This window comes from Medicago truncatula, chromosome 8, assembly GCF_003473485.1.
Source record: "Medicago truncatula cultivar Jemalong A17 chromosome 8, MtrunA17r5.0-ANR, whole genome shotgun sequence".
NCBI lineage: Eukaryota > Viridiplantae > Streptophyta > Magnoliopsida > Fabales > Fabaceae > Medicago > Medicago truncatula.
This window is the reverse complement of record NC_053049.1, coordinates 46,703,051-46,727,036: the sequence shown is the minus strand read 5'-3', so window position 1 is coordinate 46,727,036 and position 23,986 is coordinate 46,703,051. Positions and strand designations below refer to the sequence as shown.

General features: G+C 33.1%; 1 protein-coding gene across 2 annotated transcripts; it reads right to left on the bottom strand.

The window, feature by feature from the left end:
• Positions 1–815: 815 nt before the first annotated feature.
• LOC112417546 (homeobox-DDT domain protein RLT3) lies at positions 816–13,026 on the bottom strand. 2 transcript variants are annotated; one of them, XM_024773816.2, is made up of 17 exons: positions 12,865–13,026; positions 12,378–12,641; positions 11,015–11,073; positions 10,523–10,933; positions 10,334–10,411; positions 10,038–10,254; positions 9,789–9,889; positions 8,417–8,503; positions 8,178–8,309; positions 7,944–8,084; positions 6,169–6,291; positions 5,634–6,092; positions 5,105–5,473; positions 4,296–4,910; positions 3,453–3,557; positions 3,148–3,349; positions 816–1,306 (listed from the first exon to the last, which is right to left on the bottom strand). In XM_024773816.2, the coding sequence occupies exons 2-17, from the start codon at positions 12,613–12,615 to the stop codon at positions 1,287–1,289; spliced, it is 3,357 nt and encodes a 1,118-aa protein (XP_024629584.1). In that variant the 5' UTR covers positions 12,616–12,641; positions 12,865–13,026; the 3' UTR covers positions 816–1,286. The 2 variants fall into 2 exon arrangements, with proteins under 2 accessions (XP_024629584.1, XP_024629585.1); XM_024773817.2 differs by lacking the exon at positions 816–1,306 and having other exon boundaries at positions 3,149–3,314.
• Positions 13,027–23,986: the final 10,960 nt, after the last annotated feature.

The following is a 23,986-nucleotide window of genomic DNA, read 5'->3' as shown; positions in this document are numbered from 1 at the left end:
TTTGTCAACAAAAAAAGAAAAATAAGATAGGGTTGCACCTTTAAATTCCTTGAAGTTATATGATTATAACAAGGTAGTTTTAAATTCTTTTTTTGTTACAAATTAGTTTTAAGTCATAAAATATTTGCATTATATTTTACAAATTATATTTTATGACTTACAAATTGATAGAACGGCTTGACTTGCAAATTTTAGCAAAGGATATCAGTGATGATATTCAAGACAAGTTGCTTTTGAAGATACACAAGACCCTTTGCATTGCTAACTTGAACGTGATCTCGAAGTGTCTCATGAGGCATATACTCTTAGGCACAATAACCCAACGAGTTAACCATAGTAAAGTGATGGATTTTTTGCACAAAATTTCCAGCTCCATTACAAAGTTAAGACTGTTGCAATTCAAAACTTGAGTACGCATATTGGTTTAGGTTGATCGGCAACGGTCAAAGCAATGGCTGGTTGGAGCAGCAATAGTGATAGGAGGGCTAGGGGCTCCAACAGCGTCGCAATGAGAGTTGTCATTAGGGTGCATGAGTTTCCTCCGGATTCTGAAGCATGAGCTAGAATAGACAATAGTAGCACCCGAACAGAGGACCATTATAATTTTTCATTTTTTCCCAACATTTGACAACCTTTCTATTTGTCTTTCTTATTACATTTATTACTTTTTGTCATTTTATGTCTAATTTGTTTTTTAGGGTGCATGAAACATCATATATAAAAAAAACATCACATTCCAACAATGGAAAAGGGATAAAAACTTGCTCATTTATGGTCTTTTTGAAGCAATGTTAAGCGTATATGCCACTGTCATATTTCTTAAATAAATGGCCTGAAACTCGATAATACTCATAATTCGAATTATTATTCAACCAGTCTACATTATTCTGCAAGATACACAAGCAAAATTGATTTCTCGAATGAGAAGACCACAAACAACCATAAGAGCCACGGGTGGCCTTGTGTACAAACAAAGTGGGGGTTATGCAGCAAAAACTCAACTTACCCAATATTGTTCTAACCTAAAACTATACATCGGATCAACCGGAAGCTTATATACATAAAGAAAGGAGAAACCAAAGTTCAAAAAATATAACTATGATTTGACGTGCACAGTTTTGCCTTTATCAAATTGTGGTCATTGGAAATACAGATAACCAATTGAAGCCGAAACACATCTTTGACCGAGTAAGATTAAACTATTGGGGCGTCAAGGAGCGGAACAGGTGGTTCCTTCACACTTCAATTCCAATAATATGAACGCATTTGTATAAAAGGTAGGCCTGTCACCGAGAACCATGCTTACCTGAAAGAAAGAAGCCACATTGTTTAGTATGATTTAAATTTTCTGCTATGAAAAAAGAAAAAAATAACATAGTTGAAAAAATTAATCCTCGCTCCATTAGTAGCATATTCCTTCTAACAACATAATGTGTTCAGTATTTTACTTCCAAATCTGTACCCTATCAATTGACCCCTGTTCCTAGTTACAAAACCAAAAATGCTTGCCTTGGAATTTCATAGAACTCTTATGAATAAATCAGCAGTAAGTCAAAAAAATGGACCAATTAATACGTGAACAATTAGCACATAATATATACAATTCTCATTTCCACAATCCGTAAGCAAGACTCATTTCTTTTGTCCACATTAACAAACCAAACTTGAATACGCACATCTTTTTAGTTGGTATAAAATCCAAAGGTCACAAGCAGTACAGTAGTTTGGCTGCCAGGTATTTAGAGGCTGTAGTTAGTGAGTTTGGGTCTTGGCCTATGGATGTGGAGCCGTGTTGTGGGTCACATTGGCTCTTTGTTGAGAACTCCATCTATCTGTTTGTAATGGCTTCTACTTGAGAGGAATCATACAAACATGGCGACTCACTTGGGGGAGAGGATGTTAGAAATTCAAATGAGTTTGAAGTCCAACATGAACTAAAAATGAGCTGAATAATATAAGAGAACATTAAAGATAGTATAGGAGAACAAACTAATATACATACTGCCTTGGATTCCACTTGGTTCAACGGATGAAAAGGAAGGGATTTTAATGGAGAGAAAGGGAATTTTTTTTATCATGAATAGGAGGGGAGGGGGGAGATTTTACATATATGTTTGGTTCACAAGGGGAGGGGTGAAATGTTAAAACTAATTAACCTTTTTATCCTGATAATCTTACAACAAGTCTCATGATGTTTATGGTTTACGCTTAAAATACAAATCAAACCATCTACTGACAGCAATTTTCCACTTTTGACACACACACACACACACGCAAACACGCAAACAAAATACAACAACGTAAAGAGAGAAAAATTCAAAACAAAAAACAATGACGTAGTAAGAGAAGAACACAAGAAGCTATTTAAAAAATAATACAATAAGCTATATAGGAAAATAAAGGACGACGCAATGTACCTAACAAGAAAGTCTAAAGTCTAACCAGAATAAAGAATGAAGTCAAAGTATAACAACAGTCAACAACAACCAAGCTTTATCCCACTAAGTGAGGTCGGCAAAGTATAACAACAATAAAGAGTGAAAAATAGGAAAAGGATAGTGACGAGGCAAAAAATAGGGAGACTCACAAGTAAAAATAACAGAAAAAAACTAATCTAAAATTCTCATAAGGATGATTTGGATTTTAACATAAAACTAAGGGTCTAGGAGGGGAAGCAAAATCAGTGTAATTGAAATTATAATAGCTCATAACTCATCTTCTCTCCCATCAAAATCCTGCCAATCTGGAGGGAAAGTAAAAAGAGGTCTAGGAGGAATTTTGCTCCCCTCCACCTACCTCAAACCAAATGGACCTTAAAGTTTTGGGGAATATGTGATGTCACATTTGTAGCTGTGGTCTATTAGAGGAGGTTTCAGCTTTTATAGTTTGACTTGTCTTGAACAGAACAGACATCAATCGTTACAGAAAGCAAAAAAGGAAGAAGGGTATTGGGCAGAGAATCATAAAACAAACAGCTAGAAGATTATAAGGGCATTCTCCCTTAATTTTCAAGTAGGTGGATGAAAATCTAAACTGAGTGAAAACTGCAGCAAAAAGTCCAAAACCCAACTATAACAGTGTGAATAAGTATATCCCGTGCCACGTGACTTGTGATTTCATATAATGTAGAAAGTCTTTAGCTCTTACCGATTCCCTGTGACTTCTGAGTTTGGACTCTGTCCAGATAAGGAGCAATTATGGCATCTAACTTCACCAACCATAGAGCAAGGGCAGATGAAGTATGGGGCATTGATGCAAAAGATGCAATGGTTTCTTCAACTACACCGTCTGGAAATTTGCACTGAAATAACCAGCTGTCATTGAAGGCACCAACAAAATCAGCAAGAACCTATAAAAATAAAAAATTCAACACAAAGTAGACGACGTTAAAAGAAAAATAAAAAATCAGGTGCTATAGGGAACTCGATCACACATATAGTTAAACAATAAACCTGCAAAAGCTCCACTAAAGTCGAGGTGCGCCTAAGCCTTTTGATCCATAGATTATGAGCAGACTTCCTCCAAGCACCAACCAGGGCATCTTCAGGCATAACAGACTGCACAGTGTAGGTATATGTTTAAAAACAAATGTAAACCGCAGCACTTCTCAATATACAATCTAAAAAAATTGAAGAAGCGAAATCAAAAGACAGGGATACAGGGTAACATTTTAGGCACCAACTAGAATCATGCTTATCTTGGATCAGAAGAAATATAACTATAAAGTAACATACTATATCTGTCATATTTCCCAAAATAGGACTGACTACCTTATCCAGATAAAACCCGGTAGCAAGAAGAATTAAGTATCAAATGTCAATATTCCCATACAAAACAACTATCAATTTAAGTATACTATTCTTTCTTCATGGATAAAACACTAGCAGACCTCATATTTGTACCCTAAGGCTTTGTTTGGAGGGGAAGGAAGGGCTTTCGAAAAAAGGAAGGAGCAAGTGGAAGAAATATAGGACTAGGAGAAGGCTTCGAGGAAGGTTTTGGAGGATTTATATGAATTCTTCAAATTCAATTTATGTTCTAATATATTCTGAAAATTAAAAAATATATTAATCATAAGCATTAATTTATACTTCTCTAAAAAAAATACTCTTCCGAAAAATGTGAAAGATTTCTCCATTTTTTCCTATATTTCCCATCCCCCAAAGCCCTCCCCTCCCCTCCAAAACCCCCCTCCCATAGACCCTAAATTAAATTGATCTTGCATATTACAAAATAAGACATCAATGTTAGCATGAGTAAATGATGAAAATGGATGCAGATGAATAGCAACACACCTCGATTGCATAAATTGCAGCTTTCAATGATTGAATCTGTGATGGCAAGACTTTATGATTTGGAAATGTATTGCTGTCTTCTTTCTCCCTGCACATGGCTATGTGGATCGCATATTTTTCTTCAAGGTCAAAATCAAGCTCAAATGTCATATGGCAAATTTTACAGTGTCTCTCATCTCTCCAGTATAGATCATGGCAACTCCTGCATCTGGCGAGAGAATCAAGATATGACCTTCTGCCATATTTTACAACATTGAGATCTAAATAAAAGGAATTCCAAATCCAAGAATCATATTCTTGAACACGGATCCATTTATGCAGTTGTTCCTCTTCCTTCTTCCCAGCTTCAATTACCACGGCCCCAGGTGACGGCAAATAGTCTGTAATCTCAGTCAGATTCAGGTTGTCTACATCAGATACTGGAGAACAGCTGTCTTCTGCAACCCTATCCAGCTCAGACTGGTCTGAATGTGACATACACCCCATTCCAATATTGCTAACCTTAATCCTGGACATAGATCTGCATAGAGATGTTTGTCGTCTCTCCAAAGATTCAATAAGAAGAGCCTCGCGCTTCCCTCTATCATCCAGAACTGACAACAAAGCACACAACGCCTGCACGCAGGTTAACCATATTCAACAAGCTATCAGTACTAAAAGAACAAGCTATACAACAGTCACACTAGACCTATAAAAATATGTGTGTTTAATTGTTTATTGTTCCGTTTTTCCCATGTAAGTAATAGAAATATCTAATATACCAGAAAATAATTTAAATCTGCAGTGATAAGGAAATCTAAGAAAATCACCTCTTCTGTATCAATCACCTCCCAGTGACCATCTTCAGAGGATTCAAAGTAAACCCTCCTGTGGCCAGGATCATCTATATTACAAGGGCCCAAGAAGAGCCAATATCTATTGTACCGACGATCAGATCCCAAAAACACTGATTGTATAGGGTGTGAATAAGCTGAAACTTTTCTTTTCTCCAAGGATGCCTCCTGAATATGGAACTTTGAGACCAACAATGAGGAATCTACTGGACAGGCGTGAGAATTCATGTGCACCTCTTTAGTGCATTGCATTTGTTCAATTGGGTTTACTGATCTCTTAATTTTTGCTCCAGAACCACGTAATTGGATACTAGAGCTACAATCAGCAGTAACTTTTACTGGATCCTGTAAAACAAGTCATTCAGAACTTAATAGGCTAAGAGAAGTTTACAAAATTGTGTATTCAGTGATGTAATGTTTAGGAGTTGGGAGGGGAAGGGAGAGGATTGGAAGGGGAGATAATCCAAGGCCATGACATGGTATTGCTGAATTGTTAGTGGCTTACCTTCATCCTGATGCTGGATCCAGATGAAAGAAGACCAGTTAACGCTGCCAATGCATTCAATTTTTCTTCAATTTTCAAATCGGAGTATTCACTGTCCATAAGTCCTAACAACCACACTTCTCCTGCATGGCTCTCATCAATTTCAGTGTAAACTTTCAGCTTATTATGTTTAGCTTTACGACTGTTATGACGCCGCAATTTTCTTATATTAGAGTGTATCGAACCGCTTCCAAAATCATCTCCGCTGCTACATGTATCAGAGTCGTTAAGCTCGTCATCAACACTACCGGAGTCCTCTGTATCTGACTGAGAATCATCATCGTCCTTTGCAACAGTGCTCATACGCAGTCGATATGCAGAGGAGGAAATTTTTTCAAATAAAGTAATATCACTTGAAAGTGTGGAATATATTAAAGACTCTAGTTCCTCCGTTGTGCTGGAAAGGTTTAATTCCGCAATCTACATAGAATCAAAATAAATTTTAAATTCATCAATATAAAGACAAACATTATTGTCCAAACAAAGTAGTTAGTACCTGCATTGACTTTGCCAGCTCAGAAACTTTGCATCCATTGTTACCTCGTTCTGACAAGATTTTAAACAACTCGCACTTCAAGGTTCCAGGGCATAGGCCATAGTTTACAAGAATATCCAATTCCTAATTAAAACAAAAAAACACAAGTATGCCTCAAAATCCAAAGCCAATTGAATTTGAAAGTGGAAACAAAAGAAAACAAATACTCCCTCCGTTTCAAAATACATGTCCAATTTTTGCAATGTGCACTATTCACTTGACTTACTTTGACCATACTTTTTAACTAATGTATAAATACAAATATTAGCATGTAAGATGTTGTTTGATTTGTCTCGACAAATATTTTCAAAATATTAAATTTTTATAATTTTTTACTTTAGATAATTAAAGATATTAACGGTAAAAATTGTGCATTGGCATATGTGAAGTGGTTGACTTGGACATGTATTTTGAAACGGAGGGAGCATAACAAACAATGCTCACTGAACTCCAAGCATCTTTACACATTTAATATTAAATTCCACAAACTAGAAAGTGATGACCGCTCATTCTCATTCGACCAATAAACCACAGCAGAATACATGGCTGTAAATTTATTTAATCAGTTAATGTATAGATATGTGATTGCTTTTCTTATTTCCTACTCAAACTAGTTCACATTACAGTAGACCACCAAAACACAATATATTAACAGTTTTATTAAACAAGCGACACTAAATGTTTCATAACCGTGTTTTGATCATTGAGAATGTTCAAAGGCGCTTGTTCTCAATGTTCAAAGGCGCTTGGCACTAAATGTTTCATGACCGTGTTTTCAATAATTGAGCTGGTTATGGCCCCATTTGTTTTAGATTTTTATAGGAAAAAATCTATTTTTATAGTAAAAAACTCACTTTTGTCATTTTTAAGTTTGTTTAGGATTTTTAGAAAAATCACGTTATCAAAAAAATCTATTATGACTCTAAAATGAAAAGCTATTAGGATTAGCTTTTCTCAAAATCTATTTTTTTCAGACACAAGGAGGCAAGACATGAACTAGTTAAAAATCTTTTTTTTTTAAAGAGTGGTTTTTTTGGATAGTAAACAAACACAAATAGCTTCAGATTTTTTTCAAATCTCTAAATAAAATCTCTAGATTTTTCTAACACAAAATTTATTTTTTTTAAAACTAAAACAAACGCACCCCGTGTTGCAATATAGAAAAATGGGTAAATGCTAAACAACTTTTTTTTCAACAGGTTTTTAGTTCAAGACCAGAATCTATTGAACATGACAGTTTATTGAAGGTACTGCTATGGGGATATTAAATCACAGAAGAAAATACTTCTGGCGAAAGGAAACCTTCTTCTAAACTAAATACACATATTCCCCTTCTTTGAAATGGAAAAATATTGATAGCAGAGGGACAAATGTTATGATTCTTGCAGAGGGAAAAATATCCCCCTTCTGGTGAAATGTTCTGATTTTTTTATAACTAAGCATATGTTTCTTATAGCTTTCTGTAACATGAAATATAAGATTCATAATAATATTTTACAAAGAAATCTGCTGAAGTACATGACACACAAGATAACAGTTGATTTCCTTCTAGAGCATGACACCGGGAAGCTTTTACAAAAGAGAAATGATATTTGTACAAATATCACTACTCTTTACAAAAAGGTAATAATAATAACCTCTAGGGTGTTCGATCTTATGTAAATACAGTTATCCGCACAAAAATATATAAACATATTCAACTCTAGTAATATATAAAATGGGCTTGTTTGAAGTACCTTGCCAAGGCCCTCTCTTTGAAAGGCACCTTGCTTGGAACCGAATCCAGCAGCAACCAACACTTGACGGAGTATCTCAATCCAAGTAAGAGGATTTAGAGATCTTCTCCAAGCGTCAAGAGAGTATTCTTGATTTTCAACCTTTCAAATATATTAGATTGTTAATCATTTTGTATAAGTATAATAGACAAAAACATGAAAAAACTAAATATCTGCTAATAAGAGGTTACTCACGGAGTGAAGTAACGCAAGAAAGTTGCATGACTTATTTAAATGAGGACAAAACCCATTAGAAAGCTCCACTTCAATGTCAGATAGAAGCAGTGTGAGAAGGGCCACGTGAATTTGTCCAAGTAACATCGAGTCCTGAAAGGAATTTTGGATGTTAGTTATAATTTGATGTAACTCTAGTAAGAACTAAATAAAAAACTATGCTTCCAAAATGTAAACCTGAGTCAAAGATGACATATTACCTTATCATGAAAAGCCTGAACAAACTCATCAAGGGTGAAGGGACAAACATCAACAACTACAGCATATGTATAAATGAAATGGAACACCTGCCAAAGTAGAGTAGGCAATGTCATTTAAGTCTTTTTCCATTGAAAAATGTTTTAAAAGAATATAAAGGGATGCAAGTCAAATTTAGTCTTCTTAGAACGTCTCCAATGATTATTTTGAAGGAACTCATTTTGAGTTTCAGATACTGTTGTTAAGTAATCCCCACAATGCCACATCATACTTAAACAACTTATGCACATTTTGCTCCAATGGTAAAAGAAAATAAGCAACCCGCGTTTTTATATTTTGTTTTAATTTATTTATATTGATTAGTACTTTTTAAAAATTATTCAAGGCATAAAACTAATAACATTTCTATGACACTGACTGGTAGCTTAAATAAGGTGCGCTTCATTATTCTTTGAAATCCAATATGCCATGTAGACTTGCTCCAATGTTGAAAATATCTATGGAACGGTATCATAGCCTATGAAACCTCCTTAGATATCATTGTTGGAGATACTCTTATATCACATTGTCAGGTCGTATCTCATCCAATGTAGACTCTTCGACACACACCCCTCACGCCCAAGACAGAACATCTAGAGTGTGAGCTGAGTGGCCCGATAAAGGAAACATGATAGCAGGTAGCCCAACGGATCTTGGATAGGCTCTGATACCGTCTTAGAATTTGTGGTTAGGCCTAACACCCACAAAATCGGCTGGTAAGGTGAGTATTGCCCCCACTTATAAACACATTGTCAGGTTATACCTCAACCAATGTGGGACTCTTTACAACAACAACAATCAAGTCTTATCCCACTAAGTGGGGTCGGCTACAAGATCAAATTACGTCATAATGTTCTATCATAAACCATATTTGGATCCAAATCATTAACCTATAGATCTTTCCTTATAGTTTTTCTAGGTCTTTATCTACCTCTTTTGATCTGACAAACCTTCATCTGATCTACTCTTCGTACTACAACATCTACAGGTTTTCTCTCTACATGCCCAAACCACCTAAGCCTCTACAATGTGGGACTCTAACAAATCAAATATTCTTCAGTAAAATAAAGCTTAAATTAAGTCTTTTATATTCTTCAGAAAGTTCTGTCATAACAAATAAATCATGCAGGTTACTATTAAAATCCAACAATGAGATACAAGTTGAATTGTCAAAACAAAAACTGACTAGAGTTTGTCCAACAATAAGCTAGAATCAAGAAGAATTTCCTTTATTATACTATAAACTAATTATAACCATTCTTTGTTCTAATTCAACAAAGATACATGCATCCAAAAAAACAGATCTTTCAAGTCAGACTGATTGATAATATGCACCTTAAATAATTTCTTCACCAGTTCCGGGGAGGAGTCCCAAGGTTGCAAATGTATAGGTTTCTTCATCTTGACATCACCTGGGGGGAACTTGACTAGCACATCTATCAAAGCCACAAGCAATCAGTAGCTAGTAATACTCAGAACATTCCAACAATCATTAGAACATAATAATAATAATAATAATAATAATAATAATAATAAAACAACAACAAAATAATAATAGTCAATATTTGTTTTCTCCAAAATTACCTGGACAAAGTGAGCCACCAAGCATTCCATTGGCAGCAAGTTGATCTGAACAGATAAGCAGATTGCTTCCTTCTTGTATCTCTCTCAGCTCTAACTCTTCATCATCAATTAACATTGAAATTTGATCAACTCCCGCGTCAGATATTGAGCTATCTAAAGCTAGTTCACATTTTTCTATGGGAAGTTGGTTCTGAGTTGCATACTGGTTTGATTCACCCTGTCGTATAAGAGCAAGTTGTGAACATGCTAAACCATCCAATGTAACCACAAAAATGCACATTTGACTTTTTAATTACCACTATTTTTTCCACGAAATGTTTCCTTTTCCCCTGTAATGTAGCTTTCTTATTCGGCATTTTATTTCTTGGCTTTCCCTGTTCAGGGGAAAACATCAGGATCCATTATTAATAAACAAAATTTACACACATAAATGTATTATAGGAGGAAACAAAGTAAACACAGTATCACGGGTTTAGATAACTTACATTCGTGGTTACTGCTTTCTGTGACCTGTTGACCGATATCGGTGTTTTAGTATTAGAGGTTAGATGAACATCCTTGTCAACAGAACCAAAACTGATTGGAAGGTCTCTAGCATCATGATTTGTTGCCCTCCAAATTGTCATTAGACCTTTGCCCATACCATGTCTCTTCACAGGTGCTTTCATATTACTATTAGGATTTGCTGCCAGCCCTTTCCCCATACCATGTCTCTTCACAGGTGCTTTCATATTACAATTAGGATTTGTTGCCAGACCTTTGCCCATACCATGTCTCTTCACAGGTGCTTTCATCTTACAATTAGGATTTGTTGCCAGACCTTTGCCCATACCATGTCTCTCCACGGGTGCTTTCATGTTACAATTAGGGTGACTTTGAATTGCACTCTTGGAAGCCTGGAAAAAGAAGACCGGATACAAATGTAATGGAGTATAAAAGGAAACACAAAAAAAATATTCTCGGGATACAAAAGTTACCTTTCTCCTTTTGACAGGCTCTTGGTCCTGTTGACAAGCAGAATTGTAATTTTTGGGTCCTAACCAAAACAAAATTACAAAGACAAGTTATAAAAAAAGAAAACAGAGAGCTGCAAAAGAAAATTAAAGGTATACTAAGAACAGAGAAAAATAAAAATTAATGTACATTTGCTGGGTAAAGTACAAAGATCAGAATGGATGGAGAAGAAATGAAATGAAAATCCCACTTTTACGACATAATTTTCAAAATGTTAGATGACATTTGTAATTTAAAACATAATGATAAATTCATAGCTTAACTATATATTTTTTCTATAAGCATTATGCATACGTGTGATGCAGGAATAATGATTAATAAAACAATTCTACCCCACTCCATCTTCGCTCCATTCAAAAAACGGGGATGAACTTGATTGCAAAATAGGAGGTAGTTAGTTCATCTAATACAAAATTTGGTCAAGAAAGAGATACAGTCTATCTACACCAAATCGTTCTTACACAGATTGTTTCCTACATTTTATTTGAACTGTCAATAAATAAAACAACACGTAATAAGATTATGTAAAACAATCCATGTGGAAATTAAGACAATCCTCCCAACATTTAGAAATCCTAGCTCCCTAAATTTTAAATACAAATATTTAGTTTTAACTGACTTTCCATAGACTATACATTGTTCGGCAAAAAAGATTAATAATAACAAAGAGTTTATAGTGGAGGCGAGTCAAGTTGAGACTGGATGAGTTGTTTGCATAGGTTTCGTATGTCTCAAGTAAGGTCAAGTATAATCTAGTCTAAAAAACAAATAAATTAATAATTTAATACTGCGAACTAAATACTGCAGTTCAAAACAGTGTTGTCAATCCAGGATCGCAAAAAATAGCATTTTATTAAAAGTCCGCTATGCTATAGTGCTACTATAGCCGCTATTTGACAATATTTTATAGCGTATAGCAGAACAAGAGCGATTTGTTGGAATTCTGCTACATCATAGCGCTATAGAGCCGCTGTGGCAGTTAATTGACAAAACTGGTTTAAAAATTACTGAAGAAGAAGGCTATTTCATTGATCTTCGTTTTTTAAATTTAAATAATAAAAAAACTCATAATTTTAGCAAAATATACACGCATTACATATGTTGTAATAATGTATACAAATTTAATAAAATAAAAAATCACAGTATTCACTTCCGATCTCCACACAGCCGTCACCACTAACCACCTTCCACCACCAAACACGAGTACCGTTTATTCATACCAAAAATTACCAACAATACAGTGATTTTAAATCTAATACAGAAGTAGAAATAATAAAAAAAAATGATGAAATATTCAGTAGTATTAATAATGAACATTATAAGCACCTGAAGGAAGAGAATCAAATTCACTTCCCAGAGTAGGAGCATCATTGAGCAACACGGTGTTCACAATGTCACCTGTTGTATACAATTCCTGAACACTTTTACGTTTTCGATTTTTCTTCCAATTTCCGTTAACTACCATTTCATAGCTCGAAGATGAAGTAGCATCAACCTTCTCTCTCTGAAGCACTTTTCCTCCGCGAGAATAACACGGTGGCACAATCAATCCCTTTCCTCTCATCAGCTTCAGTGTTATGCGCGTCTCGTCTGCATCATAGAAATATAGTAAGAATTGGAAAACACGGAATTAAGTAGAGTTTTGAAATGAATCGGAAATGGAACTGAGGGATGAAAATTGAATTGATAAGATGATTCAACACTGAGATTCTTTCGAATTCGGTTATGATTGATGGTAGTTGAGTGATGTGGCGGTTGTGAGAATCAGAAAAATTGAAAACGTGCAGAGAGAAAAGAGAAATGAGAAATCTACCATGATTGAAGCTTCTTCGAGAGAATCACGGTTCGAGAAATGGTGTATGGCAGTGTGATGAAGTGAGTTGGAGAAGGAAGAAGAAGCAGATAATTCACAGTCAGAACCAGAAGTAGGGTTTTGGGTTTTACAGAAAACACAACAGAGAACAGATATCTTTCTCTCTCCTTTGCTTTTACCAAATAACCCTCCCTTCCTCAACCGCTAAACGGTCCTACCCTCCGTCGTTTTGGATTGCTGTTTACACCACCGTTATTTCTAGAAAGAATAAACCCTCAATTTTTCTCTATTAATTATTGGGCTATAAACTTCTTTTTTAGATTATTTATTGGTCAATAAACTAGAAATATACTAAAATGTATTTATTTGAATTATAATTAAACTAATTACAATTAGTCAAAAAATAAATAAACTAGTTACAGGCTACAGTATGTTGCACAGGTCTAGAGTATGGTTGAACTATATAATTAAGTGAGCAAAATAATTAAGATGTTTTAAAAATAATTGGTTAATTAGTAAAACAGTAAAAAAAAAAATTATGCAAACAGTAATCAAAGTTTGCTCAAAACATAATGGAAGCAATTCATTGCAGTTTAGTAAACATGATTTTTGTTTACCGTAAAATATCATCTTAATGTTAGTTAATACACACATGATGTAGCATCACTTTGAAGTTTGTTGGACTAACTCTTGGCTTATGTTCCTTCCACCTTATCGAAAAGAGTTGATCACAATTTCAGTCTCGGCATCAACTTCAACAATGTAAAATTTTGATTTCAAAATCCGAAGTGCATATACACATTAATATGATAATTCATCGTATTTCGTATTTCATTTTGCTCCAAAAACTTTAAAATAGTTTATGTATAAAAAAGGGAAAGATAGATCCACATTTTTTTTATAAAACAAAAATGGATTATATTAACACCGGCAGTGACACCTCTTCAGCATAAGATGTACTAAAGGTCCACCCCATCTAGAAAATAGTCAAACAATATTTATAAAAGTACAGTCAATCGATATCCAAACATAACATAGGGTTCGACCACCACATCTGAGTGTCATGCACAAACGAGGCATTATTAGCCTTTAGCCACCACAAGGAATCAAATTTAACCTTTTTTAGAAGTTGTTCTATGGTGGTTTGGATGTTATTAAATATTCTATCATTACGAGCATTCCAAACCACCCAGAAACATAGCAACCAAACAAGCTGAAGGAAAGATAAGCGCGTCCTTGATTGCCAGTACAATGGATGAACTGATATAAGTGGTCACATATGTCATTAGGATCGACACCTGGAACACCAATCCATGACCTAATGTTTCGCCATAAAGGGGCGAATCCGACACAGTGAAGGAACAAGTGTGCTGCTGATTCGTCGTAAGTGCAACCCACAACACCCCCAGCGTTCTCGGCGTTGATGATACCTCTTATGACAGGATTAGTCTTGGTTGGTAACCTATCTCGCAACAACCACCAAGCAGGAATGGACACCTTCATTGGAACCTGCTTATGCCATACAAAATCATTCATACCACCCAATGGGGGGTCGTTCGGAGTTGTCAGAATGTGATAGACACCGCTCACAGTGTAACCCCCTTGGAAAAAAATTTGTTTGATGAATAACAAATCCCACACGCGTTTCCTCTTCTGTGGACAACAACACGCATCCACTATCCTTTCCTTATTCCTTTTCCCATAATCACCGCCGTCTCTCCCTCTCGCCGTCGGCGGCGACACGGCTTTATCCTACTTTTGTTGCACATCGCCTGGCCAATTTTGGCCTTATTTACTTTATACAAATCCATTAATCCCTTGCCAAAATCACATTCCTTCTCCAACAAATTGAATAACATATCATATGCTAATTTCATGATTCAGTTTCTTCTTCTTTCACATTGAATTTTCGTTCAACTAATGTTAAAGAGATTGGAGACAAAGATCTTTCTCTTTAGCCGTCGGATATGTGTTGTTCCACTTCTTCAATATCTCTCTTGATTTGATTTTTGAGCTGTGGTATGTGGTTCTATCCGACGACGTTGCGTCGTTTCGCCGCTGCTTTAGAACGGTGGCCGGAAGAAGAGTGGCAGCGGTGAGTATGAGAAGAGGAAGAAGAAAGGTGCACGTTGTTGTATCTGATAGAACGACAGAGGAAACGCGCGTGTGGGTTTTTCTATTCATCAAACAAGTGCTTTTCCAAATCTTTTAATCTCAGCCATTGATTTTATTTTTGCCACATGTCATACATCTATGACTTGAAATGGGGTAAATTGAGCAAACATAAATGGAGCAAAGATGGACTCATACAATGTATACATCTTCAAGTTTGATATCTCTCTTTCCGAGTTTTGGTCTAAATCCTTTTCAAAAACTTGCCTTTTATTGCAAAACAAGCTGAACGTTATTTTGCTTCAATTTATACACCTTACTCATTGTGTAACCAAATGATTGCATTTGTGTTCATGTGGTCTATGAACTCAAGTTAAAATAAATTGTTTGGAGTTTGAATCTTAAATGAAACAATCTTTAGTTATAATTTATTTACTTAGGCTTTGTTTGCGAGTTTTGAGGGGAAGGAAAGGAAAGACTAAGGAGGGGAATAGAAGGAAAGGAAGGGAAGGGAGAAAGGAGGGAAAATCTTCCCCTTGTTTGGGAGTTAATAAACTAACAAGGAAATGAGATGAATGACTCATGTTATAATTTTACTATTTTATCTATTTTTTCTCTTAAAATCAATACATTGTGTTATACTCTTTGTATTTTATCTTATAATTTACTCAAAACAGTTTATCTCATGAAAAACAAATTATTACGATCTCTTTTTCAAAAACAACTTATTCAAAATAACTTCTTTATCCAAACCAACTTATTATGACCTCTTTTTCAAAAACAGCTTATTTATGCAAAACAACTCATTACAACCTCTATTCAAAAAACAACTTATTCAAAACAACTTATTTATGCAAAACAACTTATTACGATCTCTTTTTCAAAAACAACTTATTCAAAACGACATATTTATGCAAACTAACTTATTACGACCTATTTTCAAAAAACAGCTTATTTATGCAAAACAACTTATTACAACCTCTATTCAAAAAACAATTTATTCAAAATAGCTTATTTATGCAAAACAGCTTATTAGGACCTCTTTTTCAAAACCAGCTTATTCATAACAACTTATTTATGCAAAACAGCTTAATACGATCTCTTTCTCAAAAACAACTTATTCAAAACAACTTATTTATCCAAACCAGCTTATTAAGACCTCTTTTCAAAAAACAGATTATTCAAAACAACTTATTTACACAAAACAACTTATTACGATCTATTTTTCAAAAACAACTTATTTAAAACAACTTATTTATGCAAAACAGCTTATTTATCCAAAACAGCTTCTAACGATCTCCTTTTCAAAAACAACCTATTTAGGTAAAACAGCTTGTTAGGATCTCTTTTTCAAAAACAACTTATTTAAGCAAAACAACTTGTTCCGATCTCTTTTTCAAAAACAATTTATTCAAAACAACATATTTATCCAAAACAACTTCTAACGACCTCTTTTCAAATAACAGCTTATTTATTCAAAACAACTAATTACGATCTCGTTTTTTAAAACAACATATTCAAAATAACTTATTTAAACAAAACAACTTACTAGATTGTAATAAGTTGTTTTGATAAGCTGTTTTTTGAAAAGAGGTCGTAATAAAATGTTTTGCATAAATAAGCTGTTTTTTGAAAAGAGGTTGTAATAAGCTGTTTTGCATAAATAAGTTGTTTTGAATAAGCTGTTTTTGAAAAAATAGGTCGTAATAAGCTGTTTTGGATAAATAAGTTGTTTTGAATAAGCTGTTTTTTAAAAAGATATTGTATTAATCTGTTTTGGATAAATAAGTTGTTTTGAATAAGTTGTTTTTGAAAAAGAGATCGTATTAAGCTGTTTTGCATAAATAAGCTGTTTTGAATAAGTTGTTTTTGAAAAAGAGATCGTTATAAGTTATTTTTAATAAGTTGATTTTGGAAAAGAGGTCGTATTAATTTGTTTTGCATAAATAAACTGTTTTGAATAAGCTGTTTTTTGAAAAGAGGTCGTAATAAGCTGTTTAGAATAAGCTGTTTTTGAAAAAGAGGTCGTAATAAGCTGTTTCGGATAAATAAGATATTTTTGAAAAAGATATCGTATTAAGCTAGTTTGCGTAAATAAGCTGTTTTGAATAAGTTGTTTTTGAAAAAAAGATCGTGTTAAGCTGTTTTACATAAATAAGCTGTTTTGAATAAGCTGTTTTTGAAAAAGAGGTCGTAATAAGCTGTTTTGCATAAATAAGTTGTTTTGAATAAGCTGCTTTTTAAAAAGAGGTCGTAATAAGTTGTTTTGCATAAATAAACTGTTTTGAAAAAAGAGGTCCTAATAAGTTACTTTGCATAAATAAGTTGTTTTGAATAAGCTATTTTTGAAAAAGTGATCATAATAAGTTGTTTTGGATAAATAAGCTGTTTTGAATAAGTTGTTTTTTGAAAAGAGCTCGTAACAAGATGTTTTGGATAAATAAGCTGTTTTGAATAAGTTGTTTTTGAAAAAGAGATCGTATTAAGCTTTTTTGTATAAATAAGTTGTTTTTGAAAGAGAGATCGTAATAATTCGGTCATGTGTAAAATTGGAATTTTGAATTATTGAGGGCAAAATTGTCAATTTGTATGTTTAACCCCCCAATTTTGGGGAACTTTAAAATTAGACAAATGAAACCCTTTAGAACCCCCCAAAATTTTTTCCTTGTTTTTTTAAGACTCGCAAAAAAGGGTTTACCATTCCATAAACCTTTCATTCCCCCTCCCCCTCCCTCCAAAACCCAACTCGCAAACAAAGCCTTAGGAAATATTAGGGTCTCTTTGAAACCAAGTGATTAAATAAAAAATACCTCATTATCGTATTTTACGCGCAGTATTCTCTAACTTTGGTGTGCTTAGATAAATTTTAAGGCGTCCTCGCGAGTTTAACTCAGTCGGTATGGATAATGCATAATATATGCAATGTTTGAGGTTCAAAGAAAACGATTATGAAATTTTCATGTACTTCAACTTTCATATATCGTTATACTTCATGTTGAGATTGTCTTCAAATTTGTGGTTTGGAAGAACAGGGAAATCGTGACACGATTTTGGGATCGCGACACGATTTCGGATGCCGTGAGTTAGGGTTGCAGGGGTGCAAATCGTGTCACGATTTTGGGAAAATCGTGACACGATCAAGAAACTTGCTCGTTAAGTATCCTTGATAAGGACTGGTCTTTCCTTGGGACGGACGCAAATCGTGACACGATTGGGCAAATCGTGACACGATTGGAACAGAGGAAGACTAGTACTTAAGTGTTCTTGTGCAGATTTGAAGAGAGAGGAGTTGGAAGAGAGAGACTTGGGAAATCAAAGGGAAAGCTCTAGGGTTTAGGGTTCTTTGATTAGAGTACCTCTTGGGTTGAAAACATGGGAAACACCTTGTAGAGAGAATCATTGAGTGTCTTGGTGAGATTGGGAAAGGGGTAGAAATTAGGGATTGTTCATAGTGAACATTGTCAAGCTAATTTCTTGTAACCTCTTGTATTCCTTTTGTAAAGAACTCATTTGATAGTGGATTGGAGAGTACAAACTCTCCTCCAGAGTAGGTCAAGTTTGGACCGAACTGGGTGACCAATCTCTTTGTGTTTATTGTTTTCTTCTTCCCTCTCCTTGTATCTTGTGTTTGGTTGCTTTGTTTCACACTTGTTTCCTAGATTGGATCTAGGTGGTGTTTTGTTGTTTCTTGCTTGCTCAATAAGCTTTGTTTGGTGGTTACCACTCTCCGTCGCTCCACACATCATTATAGTTTGTATTGGTGTGGTTCGATCCGGGTCTTGGAGGCTCGGGGATTCACAACACTTCAACTTTCACATATTGTTAGTAGATGGTAAAAGGTCTTGGTAATGTAGAGTAAATTTTGATACAAAATTATTTTAATTGGGCTTAAAAAAGAAAAGTTAAACACGTATACAGAGTCACGTAATCACTAAATATGTGGTCGCTATTCAATTTACAAAAGCCAAATTAACCAATTGTTTGATTATGAAATTCATGAGCACGTTAGTTTTTTGTAGAGTGAATTTCAATTTTTTTATGTTTTTAATTAGTGAGATGATGTTTGGTTGCTGTTGTTTCGAATTTTTTCAAGTGAAATAAATAGTTTTTTTTAAGGGAAGTGAAATAAATAGTAACTTCAATATATATTAGATTTTAGCCCATACACCTTAAATATCAGAGGATCAAGACCTCGAAAGGAGGCTTGGACCGTTTAGGATGGATCCAATAATAACCTTTTCTAATCTGCTTACAACTGTCATTGAAAGACAATTGTTAGGTAACAATTCAAGAGCTAAAATGCTAGACTTACTCTATAAATACCAACTCGTGATATTGGTCCATATACGTGTACTGGTGAAATGTTTTCATAAATACCGTTTCGTCTGTTGGAGAAGAAGACTGTCGACGAAGATGCTAAGTTCAAAGATAATTTAACGTCATCAAACAAAATTTAAACTTGTAAGTGATTAAATACATGTCTTTTCAAACAAAAATTCTACGTTAAGTCCCTTCACAAATCCTACAATTTGTAATTGTAGCTTTTGTAAATTCACATTGAATATCAGCAATTGCCAATCCAAACAAGCAAGACAATTGTTTTTTAGTATAAAAATTAGAAGTACAAATTTAGAGAAATTTTATTTGAAGAACTTTTTTTATTTTATTTTTATAACTTATAGACAATCAAAGACATAAAAGATAATGAGGTTGTTTTCTAAGTTATTAACATTGGTCACGAGTTTTGTGACCCTGATGCACATGCAATTGCCAGGAACATGATATATTATAATTGTAGTAATAAGCGTCATTTTGGGGTCACTTTCTGTGACAATAATTTGATGGGTCAATGGTTCTACTTCAAGGAGCTGTCTATGTGGAAGATATCCACCATATAACAAATACAATATATTGCCTATATTTGTGATGGAATACCCCATGTGATGTGCTTTGTCTTTAATGCATTTTCGTCCTCTCTATTCCTATAGGATATTATCGAACCAAACCAACACTTCTAGTTCTATGTTGCTCATTGTAAATTCTGCGGCTTTTCTTGTTTTTGTCCGTCTCATGCAATCACTACAAACTTGTCCTCACATGCCTACTACAAACCTGCTCATTGTAAAATTACTATGGTTAGAGGTTGTTTTGCTTCAAGAGGAAAAGACACAAAGGTAAGGGGAAGGGTGGTGGTGGAAGATGATGTGGGAAAGATTTAATGTTGAGAGACTATAATAACATCGTGTTCCCTATTTAATTTAATGGTCAAAAACTAATTTTCTCATGGTGGGAAAAAATTAGTCTTTTCTATGCTAAATTCCACCTCACATTATAGTTTTGATGTCAAATAAAATGATATTTGGCTTTTGTGTGTATTTGATAAATATGTGTAAAATTAAAATTTTATTTCGATCCCAATTCAAAGTGAATTGATTTATAATCTAAAAATCATTTACAATTGAGATTTTTTTAACGGATACAATTGAGTTAGTTATTATTGACTTTAAAAGGAGAAACGGAAAAAGGGAATACAATGATGGAACATAAGAACAGATGGGACCGAAGAATGGACAAGAGTTGTCTAAGAATAAATGAACTTTGTTAGTCCCCCGAATTTTGATCAATTTGTTAATCCCCCTCAATTACTCTTGGTCATGAATTTAAATTTTGATCTCTATAAAATTGATTTTATACAAATATTTTGTTAGAAAAATATATTTTTAAAGACCACATTAATTTTTTTGTTTTAGGCCTCTTAATCTCTAGGGCCGGCCCTGCGTGTTCATCTCTAATTTTGAATCAATGTCATATTTGTCTTTTTATAATGTTGTCCGGAACAATTTGGTTTTTATAAAAGTTACCTTCAATTGTTTGGAGATTGTTAAATAATAGGGTTCCAACTAGAAATAATTTGATTCGTGGGGATACAAAACTTAACATCTCCTTTGCTTTTGGAAAGATGTAATATGCGAAAAACATTTAAACATTTGTTCTTTGATTGTCCTAGATTTTCATTATAGTTTAATGTCTTTGTCTTGGTTATAAACTAGCTGTGTGTTGACAAACAACGACTTTTGTCATGTGGTTCTATTTATAGGTTTGATATCTTATGGTAGAAGAGTGAATGAATGTCTTCATTCATTTTAGTTGGCTTAGATGTGATCAATTTGAAAGCATCGTAACTATATGATTTTTAGTCATTAATATTGTTGAAAAGCTCCTTTTACTGACATGAAAAAACTCTTCATATGATCGTGGATTAAATTTAAAGGTAAATGTTTCTCCTACATTGGCTATCATTTAAGCATTCGATCACTCAAATATTTATGTGTGATTTTAGATAAAAATTAGTCTTGAGCTTTCTTTTTTGGTTTGGTGGCATTGTTGTTTTGGTGCTTTATTAATATATGTTGAGTTTTGCATCTTTTTGAGCTTAGCACTCCTCGAGCTGGATTACCCATTTTAATATATTATTATTATTACATTTTCAAAGAATAAAAAACTATTTTAATTAATTTCCAATTTTTTTCTGTCTCCATAAAAATCGTTTTTTTAGTCATACAAAATTACATTGCAAACAGTTTTAGGTCCCGTTTGGATAAACAGTTTATATAGATACTTATAGCATTAGAGCTTACATCATAAGCTCTTATACTTGATAAGTTATTTATATTTGAATATTTACACTAAAAAGTACTTACATAAATTAAAGTATTTGAATGTGACATTACATAAGCAATTAACGAAATTTTAAATATTTTTAATTTAACAAAAAAATCAGAGAATCGAACCACAATTATCAAGATTTTTTTTGATAAAATTAATCAAGATGTAAAAAATAATATTATAATATATTAATTATAATTATATATATAGTATAATCAATATTCGTCCTTAAAAAATATCAAGTTAAGTTTGTTTTTTTATTCAGTTTCATTTTGTTTCGTAACAAAAAAATAATAAAAATCTTCCTTAAAAAAAATAATAAAAATCTTAGTTACATGTGTTACTTTAGTAAGATAAGTATATAATAATTTTGTTACCCATGCACCGCCAAAGATAACTAACATTATAATTAAAATATATGTTTTGAAAAAGTGGATCCAGAGAGAATCGAAAGAGGTTGCATAAATTCATAAGTTCCTTGTTAAGCCGAAGGGTAAGCTAAAAATTTAGGCATTGAAATATGACATAAGCAGCTTATGAAACTATGATAAGCTATTTTTATTATTTACCCAAACACTTTTAAAAAGGCTTATGGAAGTAGATAAACCCACATAAGCTCAAAATAAGCCAATCCAAACGAAGTCTCCCTTGTCAAGTTAAAATATATTTTTTGAATTTTCCCCGCATGCGTGTTTACAACATTATAACATGTTTACTCATAAAAAAGGGCTATAAATTTGATTTTTAAGATCCATATTATCGTTATTCTTATTTTGAGCGTGTATGCGTTTAAAAGTACCTCTCATGTTAACAAAATTCTAAATTCCTCAAAACAATTTCTTATAGTCTTTGTTTGTTTGAAGAGAAATATAGAAGAGAAAAATAGGGAAGAGAGAAGTTGAGAAGAGATAGTGACTTTCTTTTGTTTGGTTGAGGGGAGAAGTTGGCGAGAGAGAAGTTGAAGAGATCAAATTGCAACTTTTTACGTTCTTCCCTGCACTGCGAAGAAAAAGGCTGACTAGTTGCTGCAATTATAATATTGTCCATGCTTTCATTGTTTATTTGTTGTATAGTCACGAGGGCCTCACGTTTTTTTCTTTTACTATGTTATGTTATTTTGATAAGCATTTTAATATTGTATTTAGTTAAAGTGTTAGACGCCAACATAGTTTTCTTTCTTTTATGGCAAGATGTTCGCAATTGTTATTAACGAGCGATAACAATATATTTACTTTTATATCTTTTAAAAAAAACTACTTTTATTAAAAAAAATAATAGATTTACAAAAGAAATTAAATTAAATTTGTCAAAAAAATATATTTATAAGTAGAAGTATACTTAAAATTGGATATATTTTGTCAAGGGGCTTATTTGTCAATTCAAAAAGTTATCGTACTTCTCTCTTCTCTATTTCTCTTCTAACTCTCTTAAATCAAACAACACCTCAAATCCATCACATTTCTCACATCTTTCTCTCTTCTCATATTCTCTCTCACCTATTTCTCTCTTCACAACTTCTCTTGACAACCAAACAAAATGATAATGTTACAATCATGTCTTAAATAAATTAATAATATCTGATGATTTAGCAGCATAAATTAACATTATTTACATCCCCTAGAAAAACATTATTTACATAATAATTTTGTAAAGATTAAAAAATAAATTTTATTTATAGTAACACCAAATATAATTTGTAATTTTGCAGGACCAAAATTATATTTAATATTTTGTTCAATTATATTTTTCGAGAGAATTTTGTTTAATTATTTAAATGTTTAAAATTGATATTAGACATAGATGTGTTGGACTGTAAAAAAATAGAGACACGAGGAGAGTGATACTTACCTCAAAACAAAACTATATTAAAGAGAGATATTATTTTTTTATTGAAAAATAAAAAGTGTATTTTGGTATTTTTATAGTCTAAGCTCACATTTTTTTGTAAAAAAAATTCTTTCATGATTTAACGAATGTCGAGAACATATGTTTTTATTCAATCCCTTCCTATCTATTTTCCAGAGTCTCATAATACTCCATCCGATCCTTTATATAAGAAATAAAAGACATAAAACATTAGGATCAAAGAAATACATTGAAAATAGTTATCTTCATTTAATACACCTTTACAATTAAAAAAAAAATCTATGAATATCCCTAAATTAATTACTATTTATTTCATCAACTTACTTATTTTTAATATTCTCTCTCATAATAAATAAATGCACAAATAAAATTTAGCTTCAATGATACTTAAAACTTGGTCAATATTTCTTATAAAAAGAATAAAAAAAAAAAATCACTTTTGTTTCTAATAAAAAGACAGGAGGGAGTAGGATTTTTT